We start from the raw sequence: 12,565 nt of genomic DNA, 5'->3' as shown, positions 1-12,565 counted from the left end.
GCAACCGCACACCCGTTCCAACAGAGACAGTTGACTACACCCTACAAATAAAATAAAATCAAAATGTAACCATTTTTTGAAAACAAACTGTTCTTGATTACACTTCACAGATATAAATGTTATTCATTGGTAGGGATTCTAATTTCTGCACGTACAGAATATGTCTGACTCATCTGCCTGCTTAAAATGGAGAGTATCCGTTGCGCGTAATGGACGCAGATGAAGTCTCCGTGGTATTATTAACTGGTCTGTGTTACTTTTAGAGTTTTATTTCGAAGATATATTAGGCTGTTGTATGTTGTATTGACAGCTAAGCAAATGTAAGCTTCTGCTATGTAGGCTATTGCTTGGCTACTGGAATGGAAAGCGCTGTTGTTCCCCTTCTGTTTTTATTTTTGATCAGGGTTCGGACCTTTCAGAGAGTACTTGGTAAATCCTAGTTGGCAGGCAGCTCAGGTAATGTAACATGTTGGATATCTCAATTGAATGTGTACATTTCATTCAATACATTTAATTATTGTGCAAACTACATATACCATGTCGAGCATTTGCAATAGGGTTTGGAGAAGGTTGGACTGGGAGAGAACATTAATATCTACATTAAAGAGGTACCAGTGAGCTACATCAAATCACCGCAGGTGATAGTTGGCATGTGGGAAACTGTTAACCCAAAGATAAATATGCATACCATGATGGGAGGGGGGGTTGGGACAAGAGTGCAATCCCCTTCGAACAGTCAAATAACTCAAATATGTTTTGCTTCTTTACCTGTGTATACTGCTTTTCAGCCCCATTACTGTACAGTAATCACATGTAAAGGTTGACTTACTGACTTTTCTCTGTGATTCCCAGTTTGCCATACACCTTGGAATAGCCCCGGGCTCTAGAGGCATCTCTCTGGAGCAGACAGGCAAGAACCATGGTTACAGAGATAGAGATGTGTGTGCCTTTTGTCCTGTTAATCATTGCTGCATTGAGGGAGGATCAGATAGACTAGACTCAATCATAGACATGAGGTCCCTCTCCAAGGACCTCAAACAAATGGGTCTGGAGGTCATCTACTCAAGGGACGCAGGAAGGTAGAGTTCCATATATCCCAGACATACTGTACATCAATAGTAAAGACAATGATTTGTAAGGCATTCCCTCTTATCCAGGTACCTGTGTGATTTTGTGTATTACTGCTCTCTGCACCATGACCATGGGAGGGCAGCCTTCATCCATGTGCCAGCCTCAGGCAGCATGGCCACTCCTGAAAGACTGGTACCACTGCTGCAGACTGTCATTCGGGCCATGCTCAACCAGCTGGAGGCCCTACAAACAGCCAAAGACCACATGACAACTGTCTCCAAGACTCCCGAAGACCCAACCATGGCTACCTCAGGCTTAGTGCACACAGGAGATGATCCATGACTGGTTAGATCATCCCACTCGTATTGTTACTATTCATACTGTAACAATGTGTTGTAAACAGTAAGTCATTCTGCTAAATATACAAGTATGGAATATAGTCAGGTATGTTGAGATGTGGATAATGTATAACTCATAAGCAATCAGTCACGACAGCAAGTCATCTTTCTCATTCACTTTTTTATTCAAATTTTAAGAAAAAAATACAAGAAATTCTCATAGATATACATTAAGAGAATGGCATGTCAAAAATACACCATCTCAACTATACGTGTGAAAAACCAGGAGGCCTCAGATACAGAACTTGCAAAAAGACAGTCTAGCCAAGCTGTTTAACCAAATCTATTTGCCAATCATTGAAATGACACAGAGATTCAGATTTTGTGAAAGTATAGGTAAATAAAACGAAGTAAAATCTTCTCAGTAGATCAAGGCCCCTTTTTGAAGTTGTCGGAATGCAAAGCAGAACAACAGTGCCTGAAAAATTATACTGATAAACCTCAAGCTCATTATTGCGATTTGATTGCATGGATGCATCTTCTATAAACCTGAGGTTTGCATATAGGACATTCTGAAGAAAATACAATTACAATTATATTAATAATAATTGAAATGAAACCTTTTCAGTCAATCTTATCTCCATGTTTGCAAATTGGCAATGCAAAAAGAAACCATCTCTCTACTGTAAACAACTCTTCTTAAAACTCTAGTCATGCTATTTACTCTCTGCCATGACTACCCGTAATCTACTGAACATGTCTGTCCTATTTATGTCCATGTATCTACTTGAGTTGTGGCTATAATAGGTATGTAACCCTCTGGTAACTAAGGAACACAGCCAGCATTCCAAGAAAACAAATAATCACTTCGCAACAGGCGAACCCTTTAACCAATTTTGATAACTGAATAAAAGAAGAAATACATATCACATATCTCTATCTTTCATCATTACAGACACCAACACTTGAAACACTACATCTAAATGTGAAACACTCCCATCCATTATACTGTACTCAACAACAGTAGCACAGGGCCCTTGTTAAAACGGTGATCTGAATTATTTCTTAAAAATCTGGTAGTGTATGTATATATATATATATATATATAGCCATTTGTTTCTGCCAATGTGCCATTCATCCAACCAAGTCTCTTTTGCTGCCCCCCCAACTTGGATTTACAGCCTAAAAAAAGTACAACTTCAGAATATTGAACACGTAAGCCTTCCAGGTTTTGTTGAGCTGTGAACCAAAAACCTTTCTCCATTTCGCTCCATAAATCAGAATCATGTTTATATGCCCTCAACTCCACTTGTCTTTTGCTCTACAAAATCAGAGCTTCACCTTTCTATGAACCTTAATGACAAAGACCTTTGATGAGAATTTGAGGTCTAAATCCAACCATGCCATCTCAACTACACTTCCATTGATATTGGCCCAGTCTTAGAGGATTTACACCCACAGATTGAGACACCCTTTTTGAAGCAGCGCCATTATCAGCAGCAGTAGAATAGAGAAAGCAGGGGGTGCAGTCTTAAGACTAATCACAATGAGGAGGATCATGAAGATTACAATGAAGGGACATTAACATCAACTACCTCAACTTCTGAGTCTATTCAGAGGTTAAGTCTATTCCAAGCCAATTGGAACTGTTTAAAAAATCTTAACAGGGGACAAAAAAAATACTACAATATTTGAATGTGGGAGCTATTTAGAAAAGTTAGTCATTGGGAGCAGGTGGATAGGATGGAGAGATTAGATGATGAAGGGGTACAGAGGAACCAACAGTGTCCTGTCTGTCAGATGAATAAGGAGTTGGAGCAGCAGCAGACGGCTGTAGATGTTCTTTCTACAGTTGGTCTGCTTTGAGACATCCCTCCCAGGACAGAGTATGTGGTGTCTTAACCTGTGTTTGCCTTCATGTACCACAATTACTCCATATTGACCTAATATCTCTCGAACGCCAGTTATTTCCACACTCAACTGCTCCCAGCAACATAAGGGACAAAGCTTATTTTCATAGTTGTAGCCCTGACTTTGAGAACTTGTGGGGCTATTGAGTGTAGGAGTATGTGAGTATGGTTTATGTTGAGTAGGGTTTCACAGAAATAAGTGCCATCAGTTTTACTTTAGGGGAAATCAGTACTTTACATAGCATATTAGCAATGACCAGTTTTACAAGAAGAAATGTGTAAGCTGTAACCAGAAGCCAGTGTCGGCAAACATTCTACAGGAGTTGTTTCGATGTCAGTAGTGGTTTAGTTATCCAGAATTCAGGCTAAAGCCAAACATCCTCTGACCTACCTTGTTTTCCAATATACAGTACATTACAATAGCAAAGGATTTCTGTCTTGCAAAATGTCTTGAATGATTAAAGATGATAAATGCAATGTTTCCCATTTTTTGTTTAAAAAGAATTGCTTGATTCCAACATACTGATTTGTTTGAACTCTACCTAAATACATAGATACAATTGAAAATAAAGAAGTTATCGTTCAGCTTCACCCTTCTTGGCAGCTGTATGATCTGAGGATTTCTTGTTGTGAAATCCTTGTTTGCGGAGGAGGTGAGATGGGATTTCTGCAGGGTGTAGCTACATATGAGGACACCGAGGTCCAGACATCAGTAATTATTTTGAATTACTGTTGAGAGTTAGAATAATAGAATACATAAGGTGCAATTTTGAAACTTGGCTGTGCATCAGCAGTCTCTCTTGTGTATATGTCACTGACAGTCACTCAATCAGCCCATGTCAGAAAACATTGTAGATTGGTAAATTACTCTAGTTAGCTATCTAGACTTGTAGTAATCATGGCCAAATTACTGACCGGGAACGCAGGGCATGTGCCCAGGTGCCCAGACCTCCAAGTGGCCTCCTCCATTGATTTAGTTAGTTACTCTCACTCAGATATCATATTAACATGGCATAAGTCATGTGTAGAATTGCAGGAAATGAACTATAAAACTGCAACAACAAAAAAGTTATGTTTAGCAAACGTATTTGTTCACCTTTTGTTAATAAAATGCTTTTTCTGCTACACAACTCTGTACATTTTCAATTATAGTTTTTCATCTAATTGTATAACTAGTAGGCTATGCATTTGTAGAACAACTGAGGTGAATGAAGCTACAGCAACCAATATGACAATGGTTGTTTTTGCTGTTCTCCAAATAGCATTTGGCAGTTTTTAAATTGTACAGAAATGCAGTAAATGAGATTCTACTTTATTAAAATGTCTTGGCTACGGCCCTGCATGTCTGAGTTAGCTGTGTCCTTCTCTCTACCAATACATACTGTACTGTGATTTTATGTAGCCTACTATAAACACTTCCTATCACAATAGTAATTTGATGTTATTCTAAGTTAGCATTATTAGGTAACCAGGTTAGCATGTTAGCGCTCAAACCATGAGAGTCGGACTTTAGCCATTTCCTGAGAAATACAGGCCAGTCAATGTCTTTTATTAAATCAAACCTGTAACATAATCTGTACCACATACATTAAAAATCCTCATACTTTCTCATACTACCAACATACTTTATTTTCTATTTAAAATCTTTGGACCAGCAGAAAGTTTTGTTGATACAGCAATCGTTAAGCATACGGGACCAAATAGAATTAGAACCACACGAGCTACATCCCATCTCCACTCCAACCTAGGTGTGTGTGTGGTGTGTATTGATAATGAGGTCTACCCGGATCCAGAGGACTGTGAGGTTACCTTATACGGACTAATGAGAAAAGGTGAGATGTACTTTTGTTTTCATACACATACATATACTTTAAAAGAGTGAGGTAGATATATACTTGAAGGGAAAAAAAGAAAAACATCCCCAGTCATGACACCAAAGAAAATACATATAAAAAAATCCAACTTTATACTGAATCATGGGGCCTTTATACAGTGATTTAAACTGATATCACAAAAGGAAAATTAAAAAATAAATAACAATCCTACAGAGAGAACCTTCAAAGAAGGAAAAAATAATCACCAAGCAACACTTTTTCAAAAGGAGAAGTGCTTCAAAAACATGTTTCATACCGACACCCCCACTAAGACCTATTCCATTCATGACATTGAAATGTGACCACTTCCCTGGACTTTAACCCATCCTTATTTGGTTTACAGATGCCATGTTTAAGGAGAATAACAACAGAAACTGTTTTCACTTTCATCACAAGAAAATGAGTATGACAACAGAAATGAATCGAATGATAAAGGAGAATAAGCAGTAATGCTGCGTTTGAAATCTAAGACACAAAAAGAGAACCATGATTATGGATGAGTCTTCTTTGAGGGGATGGTGAGTGGTTGGGATAATTAAGGCAAACAAGACAACCCAATTAGCCCTATTAATTGAGAGGCAGGAAAATGGATGGGTTAAAACACCAGATGCAGTAGAAAAAAAGAAAATCCTGTGGAACTAATCCTGACTTCAAAAGGAGGCACTGGGGGAGGCAGGTGTACTGTACATTTCAGTGTGGGGCTGGAGGGGAGGGGAGAGGGCACTATTGGACTCGACAGAGAGGTGAAACAAGCAGAGGACAGTAATGAGAATGTATGGAGAAAGCAAAACCTTTACTTCGACCTGAGATTGAGTTGCACCTAGGGGGGAATAACTAGGCGCATTGCTAGACAACTGGTACAAGAAGGGTGACAAAATGTACACGCTCACACATGGAGCTAAGGTGTCCATTCAAACTAATAATAATAATAACAATAATAATATAGAAATCTACAAAAAAAGAATGCAAAGGAAAACATGTTCATAAAAATGTTAAAGGCAATGGAGAATATGTGGTGATACAGACAACCTTCTGGGGTAAAGAAGAGAGAAAAGTCATTTTATATCTAAATGATCATTTTCTTTGCTTGGAGAAGTATGATGCATAAGAAATGGACTGTAGTGGAGATCATAAACTATTAAACCTGAAGGATTCCTTTTATATATATATATATATATATATATATATATGATTCCTTTTATATATATATATATATATATATATATATATATATATATATATATATATATATATATATATATATATATATATATATATATATATATATATATATATATATATATAAAACATCTAAAAAAGAAAAATAATAAAATAGCAGCTTCATTCTGTACAGGTGAACATCTGAACAGTACAAAAGTTATAAAAGTGACAAACCATTGATGTGTGTGAAAATGATCCTAAGGTCTAACATACAACTGTAAGACCTTTATATAAATGTTTGAATTGTACAGAGAGACTAATGACAAGTCTAAAAAAGATCTGCTGCGTACAATGCCTCGCATGCTTTTAGCAGACGTATGTATAGTCACAAGGTGGAGTTCTGTTGAGTCCTTTAGTTCTCCTTGTATTAGAACTGATCCAATACCTTCCACTTCAGGTTTGAAACTGTATGTGTTGCATTTTTGGCGCCAAGTCCTTTTCGCTAAATGTCTCTGTTGGTGATGTTGGTGTTTTCATCTCTCAGATGACACATACAATAGAAGAGGAATCCAATAAGGGCTCTGATGTAACTCGGAGGAAAAAAAACAAGAGAAAACAGGCAAATTCCTTTTACAATTTGATTGTAATTGTGAAGTAGAAAACAAAATAAACAGCAATTTGGGTTTTTTAGGATGCTTGATTATGTTTCTCTTCATGTCAAATCAATAGGACAAATGAAGAGCAAGAAGGAGAAAACTACTAACTTTGATTTGACAAAAAATGTGTCCAATTCACAATTGCCCTCCCTCTATGATATCTACCCACTCCTGAAATCCTTCCAGGAATATTTACAGGAAAACCAATTATCCTAGTCCAGAACACATCAATGTCTGAAATGTGGGAGAAGTATACCGATGACCATAGGTTTTTAAGAGGAGCTATATCATGCTGTTGAGAGAATCATGTGTTGGTATATAAATACAGTGCATTTGGAATGTGTTCAGACCCCTCGTCTTTTTCCACATTTTGTTACGTTACAGCCTGATTCTAAAATGGATTTTAAAAAATCCTCATCAATCTACACACAATACCCCATAATGACGAAGCAAAAACAGGTTTAGACATTTTAGCAAATCTATTAAAAATGAAAAAATGTAATGACATTTACATAAGTATTCAGATCCTTTACTCAGTACTTTGTTGAAGCAACTTTGGCAGCAATTACAGCCTCAATTCTTCTTGGGTATGATGCTAAAAGCTTGGCACAAATGTATTTGAGGAGTTTCTCCCATTCTTCTCTGCAGATCCTCTCAAGCTCTGTCAGGTTGGATGGGGAGCGTCGATGCACAGGTATTTTCAGGTCTCTCCAGAGATGTTTGGTCAGGTTCAAGTCCGGGCTCTGGCTGGGCCACTCAAGGACATTCAGAGACTTGTTCCAACTTGGCTGCGTGCTTAGACTTGTCCCGAGCAGGTTTTCATCAAGGATCTCTCTGTGCTTTGCTCCGTTCATCTTTGCCTTGACCCTGACTAGTCTCCCTGCTGCTGAAAAACATCCCAACAGCATGATGCTGCCATCACCATGCTTCACCGCAGGGATGGTACCAGGTTTCCTCCAGATGTGACCCTTGGCATTCAGGCCAAAGAGTTCAATCTTGGTTCATCAGACCACAGAATCTTGATTCTCATGGTTTGAGAGTCCTTTGTGTGCCTTTTGGCAAACTCCAGGCGAGCTGTCATGTGCCTTTTACTAAGGAGTGGCTTCCGTCTGGCCACTCAACCAAAAATGTCTGATGGAGTGCTGCAGAGATGGTTGTCTCCCATCTCCACAGAGGAACTTTGGAGCTCTGTCAGAGTGACCATCCGGTTCTTGGTCACCTCCTCCGATTGCTCAGTTTGGCCGGGCAGCCAGCTCTAGGAAGAGTCTTGGTGGTGCCAAACTTCTTCCATTTAAGAATGATGGAGGCCACTGTGTTCTTGGGGACCTTCAATGCGGCATAATTATTTTGCTACCCTTCCTAAGATCTGTGCCTCGACACAACCCTGTCCTGGAACTGTACGGACAATCTCAGGGCTTGGTGTTTGCTCTGACGTGCACTGTCAACTGTGGGACCTTATATAGACAGGTGTGTGCCTTTCCAAATCACGTTCAATCAACTGAATTTACCACTCGTTGACTCCAATCAAGTTGTAGAAACATCTCAAGGATGATCAATGGAAACAGTATGCATCTCATAACAAAGGGCAGGAATACTTGCTAAATCTATTTTTGCTTTGTCATTATAGGGTAAAAATATCTTAGAATAAGGCTGTAACGTAATTTTTTGGGGAAAAAGTCAAGGGGTCTTAATACTTTCTGAAGGCAGTATAAACACACTCAGATATACACATTATTCTCTCAGAAATGATCTAAATGAGCTCGTCTGTTGGATTTTCTAGCAGATATGCTTCAAATTATTTTTTAAAGTTATTGTCTCTCACTTACAATACCTGTCAGTCAGGGAATATTTGATGATGTCCTTCTTTAATGATGTTTTTAAAGTAACAAATACTAAATAAGAAGTAAACACTAGAGCTTCCCAGTGTTGTTCGTTCTGAGTCACCATACTCCAAACGCTTTAGCAGGTTTCTGTGCTGTTTCTCAGTCTTGGTATTCAATAATAAATCTTGATATTATTATTTAAAAATTAAAGACTCCTACTGCAGTAGAGTAGTATAATGTGTCAGTTATTCACTCATCCATCACCCCATTATAACTAAAACAGGGGAGAAGTTTATGTTACCCTGTGTGAGAAGAGAAGGAGTGGGGTGATCTGGCTGAGGGGGGAGGAGGGGATCAGCAGGCTGAAGACTGGGGCAGTGGCAGCGCCCGCTCATTCTTGCGCCCCCCGTTCATGTGAGCGTAGTTCTGTGTGTCCTCAAAGTTGGGCCGCAGCACCACCACTGGCCCGTTGGCCGATATCTGTCCTGAGTGCTTGTCCAAGGCCAGGCCTGGGGAGGCCGAGACAGAGGCAGCCGGGACTGAGGTGGAGGGAGAGCCAGGTCCCTTCAGGGTATTAGAAGGGCATTGCATTGGGGATAACTGCTGGGGAGGAGGGGGTGCTGAGCCCCCTGTGGCCCCCATGGGTCCCTGGGAGGGCAGAGGAACAGCAGTGGGGGGTCTGCTGGGTGCAGGGTCCAGTGGCACGTTCTCCATGTTCTCCACCTCCATGTCCAGCTCCTCAGTGTCCGGGGGCTTGTTCTCCTCGCTGAAGAAGAAGCTCATCTCACTGAACGGAGGCTCCAGCTCCTCCTTGAGGCTGTTGATGATCTCCAGGAAGGAAGGACGCATCTTGGGGTTGTACTGCCAGCACATCCGCATCAGCTCAAACCTAAGGGCACAAACACATGACCTAATTTATTATACATAATATGAAGGATTCAACTAAAATAGGATCCAATAAATCTATCATTGCATCTTCTCACCATAAGGTGGCAGAGTGCACCAAGATAGAGCCAATGAAAATGTTTCTGATACTCACTGAAACAAACAACTTCCAGAGGTTTCTATACAAACAGCTACTGCCAACTATGCATAGAACGTCAGTAAGAATCTACCATCATATATCATACTACAGCATGTGTACAAATAGACAGTAAATCATACATGAGCATACTGTGCTAGGCTAGCGACAGAACACAGAAAACATCAAAACAACACCATGAAAAGAGAATCATTACAGTTTGGTGTGGTGCTCGACCACACACCACATATTACATTATACACAAACAAGCTAAGAATACCTTCTACAGCCTACTGACATAAATCACTTAGTCATCTCCCTCTCTCCCGGCAGCCACCTCTCTATGTCCGATCCCACAACAGCCTGTACAGCTGGGTATCTCAGCCTCTCCGCACCAAAGCTTTCTGGGTAGTTCTCTCTGAAGAAGACACTTAACTTCAAACTAAGTTTCAGCCAGCAGGAGGGAGGGTTGGTCATGGCTTGTTCTTTAGCCTCTCAGTGAGTGAGTCTCTTAAAGTTGCCTTTCAGATGGCTAAACTAAACCCCGGCTGCAAGACCTCCCATGAAAATGGTCGTAATGCTTGGAGCTGGGCCCATGTACCAGAGTAACCTGTCTGCTTGACGTTGGCACGCTGAAAATTCTTCCTGGACAATCTGTCGCTGTGTATAACTTTCGGTCGTTTGTGAAATGAGAAAATACGCTACAATAAATCATGTCAGCACCCAGCTCCTCATCACACACAAACACATTTTACTTTTCACATAATTTCACTCACATCACGATATGTAAATGTTGCATCGTTCACAACATTATAAATACCAATGCAAGCCTCTACCAGAGTAGAGATCGAGAGAGCTACAAAAGAGAGCAACCTATGCTATGACAGACCATTAATAAACAGGAATCTGCAGCTGCAGGCCTGACCAGTAACATGTTCCACAATATCACCACTCAGAAAATCTGTTCTTTTCGTGCAGCTTTCTAACATTGGACCAAAGGTCTAGTCATATTTCACCATAGAACAGTATCTTAGATATTGCCATAATTCTATCTATACTGAACTAAAATATGAACTCAACATGCAACAATTTCAAAGATTATACTGAGATACAGTTCATACATAAAAATCAGTCATTTAAAATAAATTCATTAGGTCCAAATCTATGTATTTCACATGACTGTGATTTCACATGTATTTCACATGTTGGTCAATTATACCTAAAAGAAAAGCTAGGAGCATGGATCAGAAAACCAGTCAGTATCTGGTGTGACCATCATTTGCCTCATGCAGTGTGATACATCTCCTTCGCATAAAGTTGATCAGGCTGTTGATCAGGCTGCCTGTAGAATGTTGTTCCAGTCCTTTTCAATGTCTGTGAGAAGTTGCTGGATATTGGCGGGAAGTGGAACATGCTGTCGTACACATTGAATCCCAAACGATCTCAATGGGTGACATGTCTGGTGAATATACAGGCCATGGAAGAACTGGGACATTTTCAGGTTCCAGGATTTGTGTACAGATCCTTGCGACATGGGGCTGTGCATTATCATGCTGAAACATGAGGCAATGGCGGTGGATAAATTGCATTCAAATTGCCATAGATAAAATGTAATTGGGTTCGTTGTCCGTAGCTTATGTCTGCCCATACAATAACCCCACCGCCATCATGGGGCACTCTGTTCACAAAGTTGATATCAGCAAACCGCTCGCTAACACGACACCATACACGCTGTCTGCCATCTGCTTGGTAGAGTGGAAAGCGGTATTCATCCGTGAAGAGTACACTTCTCCAGCGTGCCAGTGGCCATCGAAGGTGAGCATTTGCCCACTGAAATTGGTTACGACATCGAACTGCAGTCAGGTCAAAACCCAGGTGAGGATGACAAGCACACAGATGAGCTTCCCTGAGTAGGTTTCTGACGATTCTTTGGTTGTGCAAACCCACAATTTCATCAGCTCTCCGGGTGACTGGTCTAAGGTAAAGAAGCCAGATGTGGAGCTCCTGAGCTGGCATGGTTACACGTGGTCTTTAAAAAGATGTTGGAGGCAGCTTATGGTATAGAAATTATCATTCAATTCTCTGGCAACAGCTCTGGTGGACATTCCTGCAGTCAGCATGCCAATTACATGCTCCCTCAAAACTTGAAACATCTTTGGCATTGTGTTGTATGACAAAACACATTTTAGAGTGGCCTTTAATTGTCCCCAGAACAAGGTGCACCTGTGTAATGATCATGTCTTTGAATCAGCTTCTTGATATGCCACACCTGTCAGGTGGAATAATTATCTTTGCTAAGGATAAACGATCACCAACATGGATTGTAAACAAATTAGTGCACAAAATTGGAGAGAAATAAGCTTTTTGTGTGTATGGAAAATTTCGGGGATCTTTGATTTCAGCTCATGAAACATGGGACCAACAGTTTTGTTCAGTATAGTATAGCATATGTGCATTTACATTTTCACTCATCCCCATAATAATTCTGATTTTACACTGCTGTTACACGCTGTTTATTATCTATGCATAGTCACTTTACCCCTACCTACATGTACATATTACCTCAATTACATCGACTAACCTGTATAAAGCCTCGTTATTGTTATTTTATTGTTGCTAATTTATTTTATTAACTTTAGTTTATCTAGTAAATATCTTTCTTAACTATTATCTTTCTTTTCCATTGTTGGTTAAGGGCTTGTAAGGAAGCA

The 12,565-nt window shown here is 39.9% G+C and overlaps 2 protein-coding genes across 2 annotated transcripts in view; one reads left to right on the top strand and one right to left on the bottom strand.

The window, feature by feature from the left end:
* Window positions 1-209: 209 nt before the first annotated feature.
* On the top strand, window positions 210-1,541 carry pgpep1l (pyroglutamyl-peptidase I like). Its single transcript, XM_090184301.1, has 4 exons — window positions 210-233; window positions 558-672; window positions 851-1,079; window positions 1,158-1,541. Exons 1-4 carry the CDS (start codon window positions 210-212, stop codon window positions 1,411-1,413), a joined length of 624 nt encoding a protein of 207 aa, XP_090040427.1. The 3' UTR covers window positions 1,414-1,541.
* Window positions 1,542-4,847: 3,306 nt separating this feature from the next.
* The window catches only part of LOC110520661 (insulin-like growth factor 1 receptor), a 165,769-nt gene continuing 158,051 nt past the window's right edge, over window positions 4,848-12,565 (bottom strand). The window contains exon 21 of the mRNA XM_021598084.3: window positions 4,848-9,722. Within this exon, the coding sequence (XP_021453759.2) occupies window positions 9,188-9,722 (535 nt within the window). The 3' untranslated portion in view covers window positions 4,848-9,187. The remainder of the gene's footprint in view (window positions 9,723-12,565) is intronic.

This window comes from Oncorhynchus mykiss, chromosome 1 (assembly GCF_057628025.1).
Source record: "Oncorhynchus mykiss isolate SJ-2025 chromosome 1, ASM5762802v1, whole genome shotgun sequence".
NCBI lineage: Eukaryota > Metazoa > Chordata > Actinopteri > Salmoniformes > Salmonidae > Oncorhynchus > Oncorhynchus mykiss.
The sequence above is the reverse complement of the archived record's forward strand: the minus strand, read 5'-3'. Positions and strand labels throughout refer to the sequence as shown.

Bases quoted from the DNA above. Each gene is read 5' to 3' on its own strand.
- pgpep1l (XM_090184301.1), top strand. From the start codon at position 210: ATGGACGCAGATGAAGTCTCCGTG. The intron at 234-557 runs GTATTATTAACT...CATTTGCAATAG, and splicing joins ACGCAGATGAAGTCTCCGTG to GGTTTGGAGAAGGTTGGACT. The intron at 1,080-1,157 runs GTAGAGTTCCAT...CCTCTTATCCAG, and splicing joins TACTCAAGGGACGCAGGAAG to GTACCTGTGTGATTTTGTGT.